General features: G+C 38.2%; 1 protein-coding gene and 1 pseudogene across 1 annotated transcript; one reads left to right on the forward strand and one right to left on the reverse strand.

The window, feature by feature from the left end:
* Window positions 1-10,500: 10,500 nt before the first annotated feature.
* On the reverse strand, window positions 10,501-10,599 carry LOC132301931 (small nucleolar RNA R71; annotated as a pseudogene).
* A 9,849-nt stretch (window positions 10,600-20,448) lies between these two features.
* LOC132300401 (F-box/kelch-repeat protein At3g06240-like) lies at window positions 20,449-22,137 on the forward strand. The gene is made up of 2 exons (XM_059797445.1): window positions 20,449-20,709; window positions 21,001-22,137. The coding sequence occupies exons 1-2, from the start codon at window positions 20,633-20,635 to the stop codon at window positions 21,821-21,823; spliced, it is 900 nt and encodes a 299-aa protein (XP_059653428.1). The 5' UTR covers window positions 20,449-20,632; the 3' UTR covers window positions 21,824-22,137.

The raw sequence follows: 22,137 nt of genomic DNA on the forward strand, positions 1-22,137 counted from the left end.
CATTCACTCTGCTAATGGTGTCAATCAGAGCATTACGCTCGTCCAGAGCTCTTTTCTCAAATGCCATCCGAGCGGACTGCTCATCAGCCAGAAGGCGCTGGAGCTCTGCCTTTTCATCCCTGATTGAATCGCGCTCAGTCTGCCAGACACTCTTCTCAAACTGAAGGGCATCTTTTTCATCCTGAAGAGAGTCGGTTTCCTTCTTCAGAGCGTCTCTCTCTTTTTTAGCTCTTTCAAGCTGAACCAATAGCTCGGTGTTCTTGGTGGCAAGGATAGTGTTTTCCTTATTAGCCACATCAAGGCTATCAGAGAATTTACGGGCCCTGGCGTTCCCCATTTCTACCTGCTTCTGCATAGCCATCATACCGAACAAAGTCTGCATAGATATGCATGAATACTGGTTAAAACAATCGCATGGTCTGAAGAAGTCAAGAACAAATATTATGAGAAGATTAATGGACTAGAAAATAAAAGTCACCTCCATGGCAGATAGGGGAAAGCGGCTGAACACCTCCTTCTGTGACAAACCCTTTGCCGCCTCAATGTCCTTGGGAGTCCACATGCTCCTATAGTATGCCATGGCGGTCTGGCCATCCTTGAACATGGTCTCGTTCGGCTTCACGAACGTCCCATCCGTTCGGACGAATCGAGGAGCCCATGGTGACAAAGCAGAGGCAGAAGCTGAGGCTGAAGCAGAGGCAGCAGCTAAAACAGGCCCAGAGAGGGCAGGAGTTCTGACTGGGCGATGCAAGAGAGTGCTCGGCCCAGAGATTCGGGTCCTCCTTGTAAGAGATTCATCCTCGAGGTTGACTCCACCGTCAGGATGAGGCCTTTTGCCTCGCTCTTTATCCCGAACACCCCCAGCAGCAGCAGAGGTAGTAGTGATCTGTGGAGATGTGCTCGGGTTGGTAGCGGGAGTGCTAACAACAGGATCAATAGCTACTACGCTCGGGATAGTGTCAGAGATGGTGGCTGAAGAAGAGGCTGATGCGGGAGAAGAGGTTGCTCCAGCAGTTATGGTGGCTGGGGGAGGATTTTTCCTCTTGCCAAAGGAAGGAATCTGAAGTTTGCTCATTGTATAGCCGAGGGCTGAAAGTGCTAGAAGGTTGTCTGAAGTGAGGAGGTCTGAGCAAGAAGGAATGTCGTTCAGAACGTACTTCTTCAAGTAATTACTCCTATCCCTGCAAACACTGTAGCTCAAGTCATCACAAGGAATGCCTAAGGAGCGACATAAGAAAGTACAAAAGCGAGGAACACATATTTCGCAAGGACAATCGTTTTTATGAGTTTTGAATTTCTTATACGAGGAGACAAAACACACGCCAAAGGCGCTCGGGATTGGGTAATCCTCTGCAGCCGGCGAAGACCAGGCCCCACTAACCCCCACGATGTTGTCCCTCAAACCCTTTTCAGATTTGATTGTGTCCTTACATATGGACATCTTGTCAATCGGGTAGAAGTGTTAGAATGGCTCTTCAGTTTGGATCTTACTAACCTTATAACAGAGAAGAAGATTTATGATATCAAGATCCAGACCTCTGTCACGAATCAGTAGTAGCAGAACGGATATGACTCTAAGGAAATTTGGGTTTACCTGCAGAGGGGAGATCCCCAATCTATTGAAAACATAGTTAAAGAAGGGATGCAGAGGGAACCTAACGACATTCAGTTAAAGGTTAGCAAATAAAACCTTGCCGGGAAGAAGACCGGCACCAGTCATAATATTTACATCTCTAGGGCAAACCCTAATTTGGATATCGTCAGGAAGTCTAAGCCTCATACGAAGAACATCTAGATTTACAACCATGGTGAGAACGAATGAAGGATCTAAAAGAATAAAAGAAGTCTACCGAAAGTAAAAAGGAACGGGATTAACCTCCGGGGTAGAAAGCAACAAAGAGCACTGCAAGATCGCTGGAAGAATGACTCTCGTAGAAGTTCACCGGATGAAATTTAGCACGATTCTAAGAAGACAAATGAGAGATTTGACTGATGATGGAGAAAGATGGAGACGGTAAAAAGGCATGAAGTGACATTCTAGAGCCTTATAAAGACGGAGTGGACCCGAAGGCCGAAGTGTCAGGAAGGCGAGAAGTTTATCGAATCTCGAAACATTGATTTCGGATCCGACCGTCCATTCCCCCATAAGAGCTTCTTGAGCCGTCAACATCATGATGGGACGCCTTTGATAATTACCCCCTTATTAATTAGGGAGTAATTATGGGGGCAGTTGAGGATGCCAGAAGCGACATGGGCCGGATATGACCCGCGAACGTGGCATCTGGTCCGAGCAGCTGAGTCCAGCCTATAAGGAAACACCGCCATATGGGCCGAACGTGAATAGTCCATCAAAGAGGACCAAAGTCCACAGAAGAACGGGCCCAGATCTAGCAGTCCATTAGTGTTTGTAACTACCTATAAATATGAGAAGTGATTATAGAGAAAGGAGAGGATTATTATTCGGTTGAAGTGTAAGAATTCTAGAGAGAGAAAATAGAAATGAATTCCTTGCATCTTCACCTATAGTTGGGAATTATGTATATATGAAAATAATGTATATATAATAACATTATTATGGACTATTTATTATATGAATATATATAACATAAAATAAATATTCATATAGTAAGTAGATGTGTATGGAACGTATATACACGTATATGTATCGGTCAAGAAGGATTTATAATATATATATATATGTATTACATAATATATATATATATATATATTTATTTATATATGTTGATATGTTTTACGTATTTTTAATGTAGTTAAAATTCTATATGAATTAGGATTGTTGCCAACATATGGGTGTATATATATATATATATATATTGTCTGTGGGATATATTAGATATATATACATAAGTTAGATGAGAGAGAGAGGTTACTACGTGCTAAGAAGAAGGTAGAAAGAAATCTGCCGAGAGAAAGAGAAAGAGAGAGATGCCGAGAGAAAAGATAGATTTGGGAGGAAGAAGAAAAAGGGAGGCCGAATCATGGAGGGGAGGCCGGACCAAGGAGGGTGACAACAACAAGGTAACCAGAGTGCAGAACATATTGGATCTGGGAAGGTTGCAACGTCGGTTTCGTTTCGAAACCTTTATCTCTTCTAACACTCCTCTTATAACCAATAAGTTTAACACATTGGGCATCAAAATCAGTAGATTAATTTGGTATGCTAATTCACTTAGACATAGGTTTAAACGCATAGAATGAAACGGGTTATATATATATATATATATATATATGTATTTGTATGTTTTGGTTGAGAAGGTTTAATTAAATTAAAGCATGTTATTATTTGATATTAATGCACGATTATATGCGTAAGCATGGGTTAGGATGTCCTAAGATGAATTAGGACTGTTAGTACGTGAATCAGAGGCGAAACAAATGAATTTTAGAGGCTAAGTCGCTGCTGTTAGAACATCGCTCGAGCACTGTCCATAGCGCTCGAGCACTGTTGTTAGCACTTGAGCGCTGTTCATGGCGCTCGAGCGCTTTTGTTAGTGCTCGAGCACTGGGGGCTGCTGGGTGCGTTCAAACTCCTTAGAATGATTTCAAATTAACTTCTAAAGATCCCAAACACGTTCTTAAGTCTCGGGAACAGTTGATATGATTTAATTGCATGATATTTGTATTAAATTTACATGATTCATGAATTAATGAGAAAGGATAAAAGTAACCATGTTTAAAACTGTGGTATTTGAGTAAGCATGTATTGATCAACTAATAAGTTGTGTTATCAGATATATCATTCTCTTACATGTGGTGTTATGGATAAAATCATAGTAGGCAGTTTATTTAAATGTTTTATGCTTATAATATGCATGGGATGCCTGTAGTATGATTTATTATGTTATTAAATGTAATGTTGGTACGTGGTTACATTAGAGGAATGGATGAGTTGCCAAAGGTATAAATAAATTGCCTTATTAATTGTATAAATAAAATACATACATGGAAAACATGAATGAATTGATAATTAAAAGTATGGACATAAATATACTTATAGAGGCATGGTTGATTTGCCAAAATATAAATAAACAAACTTGTAAGGGCATTGATGATTTGTAAAAGCATATATAAATTACTTGAGGAAGTATGGATGAGTTGCCAAAGGATAAATAAATTTCTATGTGAGTTAGATGATTAAATATACATCTATGGTATTGTGTTTGTAATTTGGAGAATATAAATGTCTTTATATTAAATAATTTAAGGTATAAAGGATATTAGGTTATTTTATAGTATGAATAAAAACATACTTGTAGAGGCTTGGATAAGTTGCCAAAACATATATTATTGCTAAATGATTTTTATAAATAAAATCAAATGTGGGAGGATATTGAAATTAAATTAAAGGAAAATATTCCTTGAATTGTTATATATTATTAAATGATTATTTAATTATTTAAAGCGAAATTTTTGGTGTAAAGGAGTTTCTCAAAAAAAGTGAATGGTATTTGAGAATTGGTTTTGGGTAGAGGTGCAACTTGTGTTAGGCAACCCGAACCCAACCCGAGCCCGTCCAATTTTGCTTGGGTTTGGACAATTATTTTTACAAATAAGGTTGGGTTTGGGTTAAAAAATCTCAACCCGAATTTAATTAAGGTTAGACTTTGGTTGAGGTACTAGCAACCCGAGCAAACCCGAACCCGAATTCTAATATTATTTTCATATATATTTTTTATTTTAAATACATTATATATAATATTTAAACTACAATTACTTTTTTTTCTTTTCAACTTCATTTGTTAAATCTTAACTTATTGTATGTTAACATTTAAGATAATTAATTTTCTAAGAATTTGTTTATAATTTATTCAAATTTATAAAATGTCTTTAAACTTTTTTTTTTTTTTTAAGAGTAATTTAATCTAAAACTAATTCTCAATCATATTAAATTTTTGGTGTGAAGATTAGCTATATGAGTAACTCGAATTCACTCAAATTTTTAACATAGAATCTAAGCCAGAGTTGCAAGCTCGAATTTAAAAATAGAAGGATGGGTTGGGCTCGGATTAAGTAGTTAGGGCTGAAGATAGAGTTGGGCTGGGCTTGGGTTTAACATTTTATATGGTGGGTTGGGCTCAAGTTATACTTCAAACCCGCCTGAGTTGCAGCCCTAGTTTTAGTTATGTATATGATTAAATTGTTTTTAAATAGTTTTGGAATTCAAGAAACGTATTAAATGGACGTGACTTTTATATTGTATATATATATATATCATCTTATATTAAAGGTTGAAACTTTAATTAGGATAATTTTGGTTAGAGATGTTTTACTTATTGGTTTTCAGAGACTTGGTAGAGGGAGCTTACTCGTGGGTCTAACCCACACATTATTTTTCAGGTTATTAGAGGCTCCAATCTTGAGATTGAGGATCCGTAGCTTGGAGATTTGTCTTTCATCTACTCATCTCATCTACTTCTAAGTAGTGTTGGCATTTCTTGTTAGATGTTAGTTTATTTATATATGAATTGATGGATTAGTAGTACATGGTTTAGGAGTCCTTGACTTACAAGATTCCCGAGTTGTATTTTAGAGATTTAAATTTATGGAATTTATTTTGTAAGGAAGGATTTATTTTATCAATAGAATTTCTTTCAGCAAATTATTTATTCTTTTAATTCTTCTTGTATACCGTTTTCGTTTATTACCAAATTATTTTTTATATACCTGATGAGCGCTGAAAAGTGCGTATTTAAACCCCTTAAGCTTAGGTATTCTAGGACCTTTATCTATCTTATTTTACCGTCTTGTATTGATTTCGTGTTATTTCCATTTTTAGGTACTCATTCCCAAAATAAGCTAACTCAGCCAAATAAGAGCATAATTGAAGCAATTCTGGGATGAATCATAGAAAGGAACAAAGTAGAGCAAAAGGAAGCAAATGGTGGAATTTCAGCAACTTCGATCGATCTCAAGAAAAGTTCGATCGATCCAACTTTCATCGATCTCAGCACTTCAAGATGGATCTGAGCCATGTTTGCGCCTGTTCAAAGATCTCAAAAGTTCGATCGATCTAACTTCCTTCTCTAATCGATCGGACATTTTTGTCCTTATCCATATGATTGATCTTATCCAGTTGTACCACCCTACCAACCACTTTAGTCCTTTTCCCAAAAATATCTTCAAAATATCTCAGATTTGTTTTTATCTAAAAAGGCACCGCCATCGTGGATCGATCCAGCCTAAGTTCAATAGATCTCAACCATAGTCGATCGATCCAAGTCCAAGGTTTGATCGATCGAACTTCCTCCAGTGCGAAAAAGTTAAATTTCCAGCTCACAAAAAGTTGTCCTTTATCCAATCATTGGGGAATATTTGTTGTACGACCCCAGCTCATTTTGGGTGTCATTTGACCTACCTATATAAGGATAAGGATTTCTTTTTACATCATATCATATCATACATTGTAGAACTCTTAGGGAGGAAGCAAAGAAGAGGAGGAGGCTAGAGACACCATTGGAGGCTCTTCGTCAACCAAGGAGCAAATTTCTTCCATGGAGCTTGCCCTTGAGGGTTGGAGGACATCATCCATGAGTGGCTAGACATCCTCTTGGGGCTAGAGTTAGCCCTAAGCATGCTTTCTACTTCTTGATTTATATATTTTTGAGGGGATTTGTATTGTGATTCATGTTTTGACACTTTTATATATATAGATCTTGTTTATTCAATGATTTATGTGGTTTAATGCTTCCAATTGATCATTTCATTCTATCCATATGTCTATGTATACTAGAATAGATGTTCATGTGTTTGTCTCTATTTATTGTGTTATTGATACATGTCTACGTGTGTCGATGGTATAGATTTAGAGATTGTCAAGATATAGTGTTTAATGTCATGTTCTTGTGATTTATTTGATGGTTCATACTCATTTATTGATAGATTGTACCTCTCCCTTTGTTTAATTAGCTTAATTTCTTGCCATTAGCTTAGTTGTAGTATAGTTGTTAAATAGGAGGACAATCCATGCTTGTTGTTGATGTTCCATACTTATGAAAAGCAAGTAACATGTATCTTTAACCTTGTGATGTGTTTGGATTGTGAGCTTAAAGAAAGGATTAATGGCTTAATTTGATACGTTGTGCTAACCACCATGTTGTTTAGACAATATATGCTTAATTTGTCATCCATGCTTGTTAAAACAACCACACACACACACCTTGTTGCAATACATGTTCTTCCCCTCATTAATCATTCATTAAAAGTGTAGAAAAGCTATGCTTAGTGGTGATCTCTAAACCCTAAGATCTCTCTCTCTCTCTTTTATTCTCTCTATTACATTATTGCTTACTTTAATTTAATTGCATCTAGTTTAATTCAACCAACCAACCACTATTTTGATCACTCGACCTACTAACCCTAATTTTGATTCCTCAACCTAGTACGACACTCAATCCCTTGGGATGATCCCTACTCACCCTAGCTATATTTTTAGTGAAAGGTAGTAGTGGCAATTTCTAAATGTAAAACTTGACCACATTGCATAAACTTTGGGTTCGGAGTGCGACAACCACCAAGTTTTTAGCGCCATTGCCGGGGATTGATTGATTGACAACGTCATATTTGTGGAATCAATTAGGAATTAGTATTCTTTTGATCGTGTCTTTACTTTGTTTTCAATTTTTGTTATTTATTGTGTTTGTTCTTGTTTGACAAGGAGTATTGAGCTAGGAAGCAAGTAAAGGAGTATTCCAAGCAAATGAGCTAAGCAAGCAAAGAAAAAATGCTAAAATCATTAAAAAAAAATTGCTAAGCTAAGTTATAAATTTGGAGTTGAAGTGCTAAAGGACCTTTGTGAGCTTTTTCTTACTCAAACTCTTAGTTAAATCGTCGGCCCGCGTGGAGGCTAGTATTTCAATTCTTAGATAAATCGTGAGCCCTCGTGGAGGCAATTTACTTTTCTTGCATATTATTGTTAAAGCATGGGAGTATGAACATTGTATGTGAAGGAAGTTAGTTGATTGTTGATTTGTTGTGAAGGTGAAGTGTTTGTTGTTATTGTTTGTTGTGTTGCATTATGCATGCATGGTCATAGATCATTGAGACCCACTCTTGTTCCTTTAAATTTTCATCCTGAATCTATTGTTCGAAACCCTAGGGGAAGAGGTAGTTCTAGTCTATCCATTTCATTAATGGAAGGACACAATGAGGACCATGTGGAGGACCTTGGTCACATAGACCAATAAGGTATCCTCCACCCCAATGTGCATCATGATAACATGCAAGTTCCATTAGGCATGCCAAGACCATATGTTCATCCACCACCACAACAAGGCCAAGTTCCTTTAGGAATGCCAAGGCCAATCTATGCTCCACCACCTCCCATCATTCAAGGCAACTAAGGTGCCCATGTTGCACCTCCAATTGCTAATCCTCCCTTTGCTTTAAGAGATCACTATGAGCCTAATGAATATAATGCACCTACATGCATTCAATTGCCACCATTTAGAGCACACCACTATGAAATCAAGCCACAAACCATTCAAATGCTTCCTAATTGATCGGTTGATCAACTATACATCAACATTCGCAATAGCACGAATCATTATAAAGTAGGGCTATTGGTCGGGTAAGTCGAACCACTGGGACTGCGCTAGTCTATGGCAACCTAAGTGTCTAGAATTGTTCTTAGAATGATAAGGGGTAATAAGGGTTTGTTTGATGGTCACTAAACTAGGAATTCAAATGTGCATCAAACAATAGTGACTTGCAAGAATTAGATGAGATAGAACAATAGAGAAGAGAATAGGGAAGAGACTCCACAATCATCAATAAGCATGCTAGGATATGATTTACTTAGGGGAATAACATATATGTATAACCATGGGATGCAACAACACAAATTATTACATTCCCTTCAAGAAATTTATGAAATCAATAGGTAAGAATAACCTATCAAAGCATTGCATGTTTTGGTTACCTAAACTAGGTTGTAACCTTAGACATACTCACTAAGCATAGAGTTATCAAGCCCTTAATCACATAGTAGAAGCACATGACATAGAATCCAAGAATAATCTATCAAAGGAAGATCCTAAGCAATAGATTATCAAATCTCCTAAATATCATGCCATTAACAACACTTCCATAAACTCCATTCCATTGTCACTATGAAAATGTAGCAATGTAATCATAGGAGAAAAACCATCTAAGACAAGATATTTAACTCAAAATGATTATGTATAGATATTGAAATTCATTACATCAAATGAAGAGCTCTAGTTCATGGAAGGATTACATACATATATTAACCCCCAAATATAAATCAAAACAAAGCAAAGCTTACAAAATAGAGCTTCATCACCTCCCTAGAGGAGGTTTAGTTACCCATGGTGGCCCTAGATGAAGGAAGAAGCAAGGCTTTCCCCTCCATTTTCGAGCTTCCTCCTTGAAGCTTCAAGAAATCCTCCTCTTTGCCCTCTTCTCTCTCCAAAAATCTGATCCAAAAGTGAGATATGAGATTGTGTGGCTTTCCTCCCCCTATCTACCTCCAAACAAAGCTCTCTCCCTCCTCCAAAAACATCCCCAACCACTCCATAAAGAAGGTAAGTAGAAATGAGGAACCCAATGCACAAGTGGCTGAAATGAGCCATTTTCGAAGTGCAATCTGCCTGAATTTTGAGTACTCGAAATAGGGCCTCGAGCACTCGAAAATGGAGCAGATTGCTCTATGCTTGCTTTGCTTCGCCCAGACCTACTTTGGTAAAATAGTCATAACTTTGTGCTCCAAACTCCAAATGATGAACCGTTTGAATATTTGGAAAGCTAATTCAGAGCTCTAAAAACTTTATGTTTTGGTAAAGATCCAATTCTCAAGTTTGGTTAGTCGAAATTGAAGATCAAGGCAGAAACTCATTGCTGCCAGGCAGTTCTGAGCACCTCTAATAAGAAGATCATAACTCTCTGCTCCAAACTCCGAATGACAAACCGCTTGAAGATTTGGAAAGCTGATTCAGAGCTATAAATCTTTCATGTTATGATAGAAGTCCAGTTCTTGAGTTTTCTAGGTCAAAAATGGCAACAAAATTCAGGTTCCACTGCTGCCAAGCTTCAGCATTGAGCACTTTACATTCAAAATTTCAACAAAAACATCATTCTTGCTTCTTTTAAGCCAATGAACCTGAAAATAAACAAAAATGCACAAATGAAGATAATCTGCATAATAAAATCAAATAATGGACTTAACTAATGCAATTTAGGGCGCTTGAATATGCAATATTCGGCGCTTATCACTAATTATCATGGACTTCTAAGTGAAGAACCTTACAAGCATTTGGATGAGTTTCTTGAAGTATGTTCCACCGTAAAATAAACGGACATGCCGGAAGAGGTCTTAAGGCTTAAACTTTTTCCATTCACTCTTAAAGATAAGGCAAAATATTGATTTAACAATCTTAGGCCATTTTCAATAACTTCTTGGGAGGAAATGCAACAAGAGTTCTTGAAGAAGTACTATCCAGTTTTTAAGACCAATGCCATGAGAACCTCAATTCGAGAATTTTCACATGGAGATGGAGAAACATTTCATGAGGCATGGGAACGCTTTAATGAATTGCTTAGGAAGTGTCCACATCATGACATGCCCAAATGGCAATTAGTTCAATATTTCTTTGAGAGCTTATCGGACAATTACAAGGGCATGGTTGATGCTTCCATGGGTGGCTCTTACATTGATAGGCATGAGGATGACGTGTGGCGTCTTTATGAGAGCATGAGTAAAAATTCTTTGCATCGTACTTTATCTTCGAAGAATGGTAGAAATTCTAGTGGTAGGAAGAGTGTTGGCTTACATCAAGTCGACCACTCCAATGAAATTGTCGCCGAAATGAAATCATTATCTCAAAGGTTTGATCAATTTTTTATCAACCAAAACTCGGCGAATCAAGTATCTTTCTTCCCTAACCATTCTCATTATGCATCTAATGAGACATGTATGACTTGTTCAAGTGTTTTACATTTTACTTCCAATTGTCCCCATGGACATGTGCAAAGTGAGCATCATGAATAAGCAAATGTTGTTTTTACTAATCAAGGGAACAATCCTTATGGAAATCATTACAATCCTAGTTGGAGGAATCACCCGAATTTCTCTTGGAAAAACCAAGGGGAGGGCTCAAACCCTTCCCAAGGCAGTTTTCAAGGAAAGTACATTCCACCTCCACTACAAAGCCAAGGTTCCCAAGGTTTTAGATCATCATATCAATCACAAGGAAACCAATTTTCAAATTCTCATTTTCCCAATCAACAATCATATTCCCAAGGAAATGTTAAGAGTCCCGCTTTTGAAGAGAAAGTTTTGACTGCTTTGGGCACTTTAGAGGCAAACACACAATTGCTTCATTCTCACTCTCAATCCATTGTTAAGCTAGAAACCCAAGTAGGGCAAATAGCTAGTACTTTAAATGCAAGAGAGAAGGGAAAAATGCCTTTGAATGGCCCACAAAAGCAATAATGTGTTGTGGAGACTCATTCCTTATCGGAAAGTCACACAATAGAACATGACAATGCGGTGACTACCTTGAGAAGTGGAAGGATTGTGGATAACCAAGTGGGTGTGTCTAATGAAGAGAATGAACCGGTGCAACCACAAGTTGACACCCGTCCCGTTTTATATCATATTCCCCTTCATTACATGTGCATGACCATATAAATGAGAATGTGTTGAAAAGTGATTTTGAAAAGAAAGATTTGCAAAATGATTTGAAAACTTCTTATGTTGAAGAGACTTCAAAGAAAAATTCTGAAAAGGTTTTTGAACCAAAAGCTTCATTTCTGGATGCCTTAAAAGGATCCATTTCAAATGACAAACAAAAGGCCAAAGTCAATGAAATCATGGACGTGTTTAGGCAAGTGAAAGTCAATCTTCCACTTTTGGATGCAATCAAGCAAATTCCGGCTAATGCCAAATTCTTGAAAGACTTGTGCACCCAAAAGCAGAAGAACAAAAGCCAAGCACCTAGAAAAGTGGTCGAAACTGAGCAAGTGAGCTCAATTTTGCAACATAACACTCTTCCAAAGTTTAAGGACCCTGGTTCACCTACTACTTCATGCATCATTGGTGATCATATCATTAATCGGGCTCTTGTTGACCTAGGAGCAAGTGTTAATCTTCTTCCATACTCGGTTTATGTCAAATTAGGCTTAGGAGACTTAAAACCAAAGTCAATAGTTTTACAAATTGTCGACCGATCAATCAAAAAGCCTAGGGGTATCATCGAGGACGTATTGATTAAAATTGATAAATTATTCTTTCCCGTTGATTTCGTTGTCATTGACACGGAACTGGTCCCAAATCCTAAGAGCCAAATTCCCGTTATCCTTGGCCGTCCTTTCTTGGCAACCGCGAATGCCAACATTAATTGTAGGACGGGGATAATAAAGATCTCATTTAGTTATATGAAGGTAAAGTTGAATATTTTTAATCCAACCCCCAATTCATTTGACAAGCATGAAGAGATTAATGTTGTAGAAAAATGTCATGACCTTAAAAGTGAAGGAATTGAGTTTTTGTGTGAGACCAAAGTTTCAAAAAATCCATCTTCAACCTTGAAACCAAAGAAAGTTGTTTCAAAATCTTACTTTGAAAGGGCGTGGAAGCCCAAAGATTCTCTTGACCAAGGACCGAAAACGTCTTTTGAGCTTAATCCAACAAGTTCCTTAAAGAACCATTTGTTGGGTGGAGTTCAAAACACTCATCACCCCATTGAGGAGGGGATGCACTACAAGATATTTGATCCAGGCTAAAAGAGCCCAACATCTTACTAGAGACGTTAAAGACTAGCACGACATTTCGTAAGGTGTCAAAACCCTATTCCTCCCTCATTTCTATCTTTAATTTCAATTCTTGCGAAGTCTAGATACTTATTTTTGGTTCATATGCATTGCTAGGAACTTTGATTAGGACTGCATGCACTTTTATGTTGAAATTGAGCATTTTGTATAAGTTCGATCGATCTCAAATGAGAGTTCGATCGATCAAACTTCAACCTGCATCCAACACTTAGAAAATTTTCGACTTGCATCTACCTGCATCTAAATCACCTCTCTGTCCCATCATTCGAACTTGTTCTCAGATCGATTATAAGTCCTTAGATCGATCCAAACTTCAAGTTCGATCGATCTTGAGTTCCAACACTTAGAAAAATTTCTGAACCCAAAACCTGCATATTTTTAGCTCTCTGTCAGATCGATCGAACATTTTGTTCAGATCGATCTCTGTTCCTCATCTCAGTTTCTTTGACTTTGTTTGACTTTTTAATTTTAAAATTCCAAAAATATTTTTATTTTATTTTATTTTATTTTTCAAAAATTCCAAAAAGATTTTATTTTATTTTAATTCTTCAAAAATTCTGAAATTTTTATTTTCAATTTTCAATTTTTAGTTTTAATTTTTAATTTTTAATTTAAATTTTTAGAAAAAAAAAAAATTTCAAAAAAGTTTCAAAGAGAGATCATTTCAGTTCGATCGATCTGAGGTTGCAATTCGATCTATCGAACTGGTTCGGGGAAGTTTTTAAAAATAGAACCGAGGGTTTGTAGATCGATTCTAAAGATCGATCTAACCCGCTTAAAACCCCATCCCACTCATTGCCGCTGCACCCATCTCCCCATCTCCGGCGAGATCCAAACGTCGATTCTCTCTCTCTCCTCTCAGATCTCCATCTCATCTTCATCTCATCTCATCCTTCGATTTGGGTAAGATCCGAGACTTCATCTTGTATTCAAGCTTCGATTTGCTTCCTACATGCTTTAAATGTTAGATCCATGTTATTTTGATGATGAAACTCTTAATTGATGAAGCTTTGACTCACTTTGTATATATATATATATGTATACATATGTATATATATTTTGTTAGATTTTTAAGTTTCGATTTGATTTTGGGAGTGTGGGCCTTCTTAGGTGATTAGGATTAATGCTTTGTGTGTTAATGGGCCCACGACCTTGTTCGTGAAGGCCCCGTGTCATCCACGTCACAGATCTGTGACTGTCCGCGTTCTTCTCAGAGTTCGATCGATCGAACATATTTCTCAGATCAATCGAGTGAGATCGATCGAACATATTTCTCAGATCGATCATGAGAGATCGATCTCACATTTTTTGTGATCGATCAAACTTCACAGATTGCATATACACATTCCATGCATCTTATCTTGTGTCCATGCTATCTCATGCATGCCCAATGCCTGTGATTTTCCACATTAAATGCATTTTACACTTATACTGCGTAGCATGTTCACATCCTGTCACTTCCATAGATTCATGTCATTTATCTGTTTTGTCTATCTTCCTTGACATACATGTTTCTATTTTGTGTTTTAAATTCTTTATTCTGGCACTGACTTCCCTTGCAAGTTTTCAATTATTTTTCAGGCCATGGCTAAAGTCAAGATTGTAGCCCGCGGACACTATCACCGCCGGGGAAGGCCGAGTTTAGACGACGAGGCCAGTCCATCTCATGCCCAGGACCCCATACAGGAGGAGCCAGCTGAGCCCATACAGTTTCCCCATTTTGACAGCAGATTACATTCTAATGCTGGCGCATCTCCTTTACACGGTGACGCTAAGGCTGAACACATACCATCTCCACTACCATAGCCAGCTCAGCTAGTTCAGGAGTTAGACCGGCCATTACACAGATACTTACGCCTTCCAGTGGCGCATAAGTCAGTCTTCGACACAGATTTCTTTTCCAGATTGGTGCTTACCCGATCAGCTTATGATGATATACTACGAAGGGACCTTGCAGCTATTCCTGCCCCTGTCACATACCCGGTGTACCCGAGGCTAGTACGGCTGTTCTTCCAGAACCTCCGGCCTGCCCCGCGTAACACGGCGGAGCTGAGGACCTCCATTGATGGCCATCTGATTTCTATCACTATGGACACATTATCTAGATCGTGCCATTGTCCACATGACTGCCCTCTAGAGCTACAGGAGACATATCCCAGGCTAAACAGGCCATCATATGCGGACATGGCAGTTCTTCTTATAGGTCATTATGCCGATGGCGAGACCTTCGCCACCCGCACCTATTTGCCAGATGACTTGTGGTTCTTTGACTCAGTCTTGTTCCGCAATGTCTTCATGGCCGGCCATAAGATTTAGTGGAGAGGCGACTACTTGACAGCTCTATACGCTTTCTATACAGGGCATTGGTTGTCTATCCCTGTGCTCATCTAGAGCGTAATGAGGAAGCTTTATGATGACCACATTAGCAAGGAGAGGCCCAAAAGGGCTAAGTCTCTCCCATTTGGCCACCTCATCACCCAGATCTTGCTAGACTAACGCTATCATTTCCATCCACGAGAATACCCTGAGCGAGGATCCTGTCACTTCCAGAAGAAGGACTGGGATAAGAGCTACAATGCTATTATCAAGAGACTACATGAGGACGCAGCAGAGGCGGCAGAGGAGCTAGAGGCTGAGGAGGCAGTAGCGGCAGCAGACCCGGCAGCGGACGACGCAGCAGTCGATCCGACTGCCGTACATATAGATATTGATTTAGAGCAGCCTGTCGAGGACGCAGAGCAGCACTCTCCAGCTGAGTCACCCATTCACGATGCGGAGCAAGTTTAGGATCATCATTCTTCCGATCCAGCCACACCTGAGGCTCCAGCTCAGACACCCGATTTTGGAGAGCGTCTTCAGACTCTGGAGGACACAGTGGTATCTATCCGCGTAGAGACTGCTGCCCTCAGAGCTGACATTGCTTCCCTCCACACGGATGTCATGGCCGCATTTCGTGATCTATCTCGAGACATCTGCGGAGCACGACCTGCCCGCCCTGCCTCATCCACCTGAGATTCCCAGTCCCTCTTCCTTATTATACTTGATATTTGTGATACTTGCTACATTTTTGTTACTGTATACTATTTTTGCAGCCAATCTGTCGGCTTTGATTTTATGATGTACTATACACTTTATCCTGTTTTATATATATGCTTTCTTTATGGATGTCATATTCTTATATTCTTATATCTGTCTATTTGACTCCATCAGGTGCATCTCAGTGACTTCAATGAGAGAGAGTACTGCCCAAAATTTTCAGGACCACCCTTTTACCTCTCTCTAATTTTCAGTTGCTATCCCATTTACACTTTCATGTCCACTGTGCACTGTTATTATCCCTTTTATTATATGATGAGTTTATCCGAGTGCCAAATTTCAGGACCACAGTTAATCCCAAGTTTGGGGGGGACTATGCCACCCACTTTGGATACTTCAGTCCCAGTCATTCTTTGCCTTAATTGCACTGGTATACTCTTTACTTTTGTTCTCTTTGCACATTGAGGACACTGTGCCATTTAAGTTTGGGAGTAATGGTGCTTTGCAGTGTTTGTTTTTATTTGAGAAATTTTGAGCATGTCTTGTGTATTTGAGAGATTTTCTATGATTGGTCCATGACTAGCTATGATTTTGATCTTTTGAGGACTATATTGCTTAAAATTTAAAAATTGCTTGACTTGAGAGTTTAATACTCCTTGTATGCCTTGTGGACTCCATTTAGGAGTAATTTTTTTGAAAAATTGATATCATGCTTGCATTAGTGGTCCACATCATCCTGATTTTGTGATTGTTTTGACATTCACTTTAGGATTCTACACTAGCATAAGCGCACACTAGCATTCATTTATGGGGTACATGCTTTGTTAATTATTGAATTGGTTATATCCCAATTGGACTAGTAGTGCATTGAAAACTTTCATTCTTGATAAAGGTGGATAACAATCCCTTTTCACTAAGTAGCCGGGATTCTAGCCTCATCAAGCACTGAACTTCTCGTGCTGAGAGGTGGAGGGCCCAAACTCTAGGTTAATAATTGAATTTAAAAAAAAAAAAAAAAAAAAGTTGCAAAAGTAATAAAAAGTGAGGACTTCTCCCAAAAAGGTAAGAAGTGGGAAATGATTAGATAGAGGTTGTCTTAATTTGTAGCCTAGTTGATTCGAGCTTGTAAGTCCGTAGGAGTGTTTAAACACCTAGTGCCCTAAAGCCATCTGGTTTAGGAGTCATTAACCTAACGCTCGACCTCATGAATCGCTAGAAAACTTAATAGATCAACACATTGTACCATGCTTCCATCTTTGATCCTAAAAAAAATTTAAAAAAAAATCGAGTGAAAAGAATAAGCGTACCTAGAATAATAAAGCTTAAATAAAAGGTCCACTTTTTGTCTTGATGATCGGTACTAGATTTGTGCGCTAATTTGAGGGTAAGGATGTGATCATTTCTTTAGTTGGCTAAGATACCAACATATTTGATGTCGGTCCACTCAAAAAGGATTATAGAGTTGTTTTGATTTGCATGATCATTTTCTTAATGTGTGGAGGACCATACTTGCTTGCTTAATGTTGAGATTTTGGGAGATTGCTTAGAAATGTTTAAAAAATTGCATACTTGAGGTAGTTTTCTCCCAATGCTTGTTTGCAATATTGTTGCATCTTTTGTGATAATGAGCTTAATGTTTGTGGGTATCATTTCTGAAAACCCTCACGAGACTTCACTCGTCCACTAGGGGTAACCTAGGGGTTTAAAAGGCTTGTTGCATATGCTAAGTGCAATTGTGTTCCCTACGAAAGTGGCGTTATCCATTTATTGCTTTCTAGTTCATAGTTGTATAGTTGCTCATTTCATTCCTTTACTTTCTAGTTCATTGCTAGGGACTAGCAATATTTAAGTTTGGGGGTGTGATGAGCGCTAAAAAGTGCGTATTTAAACCCTTTAAGCTTAGGTATTCTAGGACCTTTATCTATCTTATTTTACCGGCTTGTATTGATTTCGTGTTATTTCCATTTTCAGGTACTTATCCTCAAAATAAGCTAACTCAGCCAAATAAAAGCATAATTGAAGCAATTCTGGGATGAATCAAAGAAAGGAGCAAAGTGGAGCAAAATGAAGAAAATGGTGGAATTTTAAAAACTTCGATCGATCTCAAGAAAAGTTTGATCGATCCAACTTTCATCGATCTCAGCACTTCAAGATGAATCTGAGCCATGTTTACCCCTGTTCAAAGATCTCAAAAGTTCGATCAATCCAACTTCCTTCTCTGATCGATCGAACATTCTTGTCTTTATCCAAATGATTGATCTTATCCAATTGTACCACCCTATCAACCGCTTTTGTCATTTTTCCAAAAATATCTTCAAAATATCTTAGATTTGTTTTTATCTAAAAAGGCACCGCCATCGTGGATCGATCCAGCCTAAGTTCGATAGATCTCAGCCATGTTCGATCGATCCAAGTCTAAGGTTCGATCGATCGAACTTCCTCCAGTGCGAAAAAGTTAAATTTCCAACTCACAAAAGTTGTCATTTATCCAATCATTGAGGAATATTTGCTGTACGACCCCAGCTCATTTTGGGTGTCATTTGACCTACCTATATAAGGATAAGGATTACTTTTTACATCATATCATATCATACCTTGTAGAACTCTTAAGGAGGAAGCAAAGAAGAGGAGGAGGCTAGAGACACCATTGGAGGCTCTTCATCAACCAAGGAGCAAATTTCTTCCATGGAGCTTGCCCTTGAGGGTTGGAGGACATCATCCATGAGTGGCTAGACATCCTCTTGGGGCTAAAGTTAGCCCTAAGCATGCTTTCTACTTCTTGATTTATGTATTTTTGAGGGGATTTGTATTATGATTCATGTCTTGACACTTTTATATATATAGATCTTGTATATTCAATGATTTATGTGGTTTAATGCTTCCAATTGATCATTTCATTCTATCCATATGTCTATGTATGCTAGAATAGATGTTCATGTGTTTGTCTCTATTTCTTGTGTTATTGATGCATGCCTATGTGTGTTGATGCTATAGATCTAGAGATTATCAAGACATAGTGCTTAATGTCATGTTTTTGTGATTTATTTAATGGTTCATACTCATTTCTTGATGGATTGTACTTTTCCCTTAGTTTAATTAGCTTAATTTCATGCCATCAGCTTAGTTGTAGTGTAGTTGTTCAATGGGAGGACAATCCATACTTGTTGATGTTCCATACTTATGAAAAGTAAGTAACATGTATCTCTAACCTTGTGATGTGTTTGGATTGTGAGCTTAAAGAAATGATTAATGACTTAATTTGATATGTTGTGCTATCCACCATGTTGTTTAGACAATATATGCTTAATTTGTCATCCATGCTTGTTGAAACAATCACACACACACACTTTGTTGCAATACATGTTCTTCCCCTCATTAATCATTCATTAAAAGTGTAGAAAAGCTATCCTTAGTGGTGATCTCTAAACCCCAAGATCTCTCTCTCTCTTTTATTCTCTCTATTGCATTATTGCTTACTTTAATTTAATTACATCTAGTTTAATTCAAACAATCAACCACTATTTTGATCACTCGACCTACTAACCCTAATTTTGATTCCTCAACCTAGTATGACACTCAATCCCTTGGGACGATCCCTACTCACCCTAACTATATTTTTAGTAAAAGGTAGTAGTGGCAATTTCTAAATGTAAAACTTGACCACATTGCATAAACTTTGGGTTCGGAGTGCGACAACCACCCTGGGTCTTCGAGCGTGGGCCTAGCTAACCCACACTCGAATATTCGGGGGGTATCACAAATATAACATCTATCAATGTCGTCGGCTACCACCAATTACCACACTCTCTCTACTCACTCTTTCTTTATAACTTATCTTTAACAACCACCGAGACTAACAGTGTATATATGTGTGTGTAATTTGTGTAGATATATTTAGAGAGGATATATATATATATATATATATAGAGTGTGTGAATCAATTGTTCTAAGTTAAAACCCATCATATCACCACCACTCATCGGTGAACCCCTCTTATTCGGTGAATCGCCACCTCCACCTCCACCTCCATATTGGCAATTTTGTAAACCAAGCTACATTTGTGCCGATTGAAGTACCAATGGCCCAATCAATTACCACCACCAACAACATTCGACAAATCCACACCTTAGAGAAGTATCACCACCCCTCAGGCGGCGCAGCTCCGCCGCTTCCTAGCATCCTTTTTGTCATCCCCGACTGCGTTCGGTAGATCCACGTCACTCTCAGAACATTGTTCTGTTACCGTGGGCTTCTATGGCTCAATTGTAGTTTCGATGTCATTATCGCCACTACCGTTTGCATGCTTGTAATTGTAGCTCGGCACCATATTCGTTTCCCCTCAATTTGTTGTTTTCGCCGACCATGGCGTATCATATCATAGGTTTGCTAATATTTTTAATGGTGTCAGTGACGGAAAAGTAAAATTAGACTTAAGTTATAGTTATTTTTCAAATATATTTCAATGTGATATTAGACCAAATCTCAGGGGTGTTAATGAAATTAACCCATTTTTTTTTAATTGAGTTGTAATTGAAAACTAGTTCCCTCTGCTCGATACACGGCGTCGTTTAACCGATGTCAACACTATTAGGACTTTCTTCCCTCTGTCACGCACTCACACTCGCTGCTTTCACTTTTCAGAGTTTTTCCTTGCTCTCTCTCTCCTCCTAGGGTTAATAGCAGCTTTCAAAAACCCTAGAATCTGTTCATCTCTTTCCTTATTGGCTTTATTTCTAGGGTTTAATCGTAGCTTTCAAAAATCTAACCCTAGAATCGTTGGTCAACAATGTCGGACAACATACCGAACGAAGTGGTGATGGAAATTCTTGGAAGACTACCAGTGAAAACTCTTCTTCGATTCAGGTGCGTATGTAAATCTTGGTGTTCTCTGATCAGTAGTGATAATTTTGTTACCTTTTGGTTCAATCGTACTACACATTTGAACAACACTCACCTACTTCTCCTCAAGCACTACACTGAAAGTGAGGAAAAAGAACATTTTTCCTTGCATCTCGATGATGAATCACTCACTGAGTATCCTGTAAATCTAGAAAATCGTCCAGTCTCAAGCTTTTATCCCTATTTAACCATGCTTGGTTCTTGTAATGGCTTGGTATGCGTTACTGATGATAGACTGACCTTGTCGGATTGTAGTTTATATTTATGGAACCCCTCTATTAGGAAATTTGTTGTACTCCCAAGACCTCGTATCACCTGCAGTTCACACGGCTTCGATTATTATCGTGTTCTTGGATTCGGATTCGATTCCACAACTAATGACTATAAGGTTGTTAGAATTGTTTATATTTCTGGTGGCACTGAGGTTGACATTTATTCTCTGAAAGAGGGGGATTGGAGAAGGATTAGTGTTTCTGGTCCGGTACCTCGTATCGATTGTGACCCATCTCATGCCTATGTCAATGGCACTATCCATTGGGTTACCAGAGGCCGGAATTGTCACAACTTCATTGTGTTATTCAATTTGGGTACTAAAGTATTCTCTCAGATGGAACTACCAACAAGTCTACAAAGAAGTATAGCTCAAATTGGACAACCTCGCAGCTTGTCTCTTGCGGTGTTTCAAGACTCACTTTGTGTGTTCCAGAGTGATTCTTACAATCGCAAAGCGTCAATTTGGATGATGAAAGAATACTGTGTTGTGGAGTCGTGGACCAATTTGTTTAATCTTGATTATAGTCGAGAATTTCCTCTAAGAGAAGAATTCGGTGTTGTGGATCCATGGGCCAATTTGTTTACTTATTTTAGTAGTAGATCTGCTCTGAGTGTTCGAGTTATTGGGTTGAAGAGGAATGGTGAAGTTCTTTTGGTAAAAGATGAGAAGATGATTTCAGTTGACATAAAGGCTCAAACATTCAGGTATCTTGGAATCAGTGGACGAGAGGCAGCATTTTCTGTCAATACTTACACAGAGAGCTTAGTCTTAATTGACAAAGCAAGTGGTTTGCAAGAAGGATGATAGAAGGGAGCAGGCAAGATATATGTTCCCATTTATCAGTGTTTCTATTAGTTGTTCCTCTATGACATGTATATGAATGTCATAGCATCCTTGCATCAAAATACTTCCTTTAAGTCCTAGTGGCTTATTAGCTACAGTTTCAATGTTGATCTTATTTGTTACCTTATTTGGTTTCAGTACTTGTTTTCATATCGTTAGTATCTTATTTAGACTGGGATGCAGTTAACTCTTTATTTAAAATGATGATGTACTTAGCTCGACGAATGGTTCATTTATGGCTAATATTCAACTCATATGAGACTTGACTTGGATTT

The sequence above is a fragment of the Cornus florida genome, unplaced genomic scaffold (assembly GCF_030987335.1).
Source record: "Cornus florida cultivar Cherokee Brave unplaced genomic scaffold, ASM3098733v1 CherokeeBrave_3.0.0_Hap2_Chr03, whole genome shotgun sequence".
In the NCBI taxonomy this organism is placed as follows: Eukaryota; Viridiplantae; Streptophyta; class Magnoliopsida; order Cornales; family Cornaceae; genus Cornus; species Cornus florida.

Bases quoted from the DNA above. Each gene is read 5' to 3' on its own strand.
- LOC132300401 (XM_059797445.1), top strand. From the start codon at position 20,633: ATGTCGGACAACATACCGAACGAAGTGGTGATGGAAATTCTTGGAAGA. The intron at 20,710-21,000 runs GTGCGTATGTAA...GTCGGATTGTAG, and splicing joins AAAACTCTTCTTCGATTCAG to TTTATATTTATGGAACCCCT.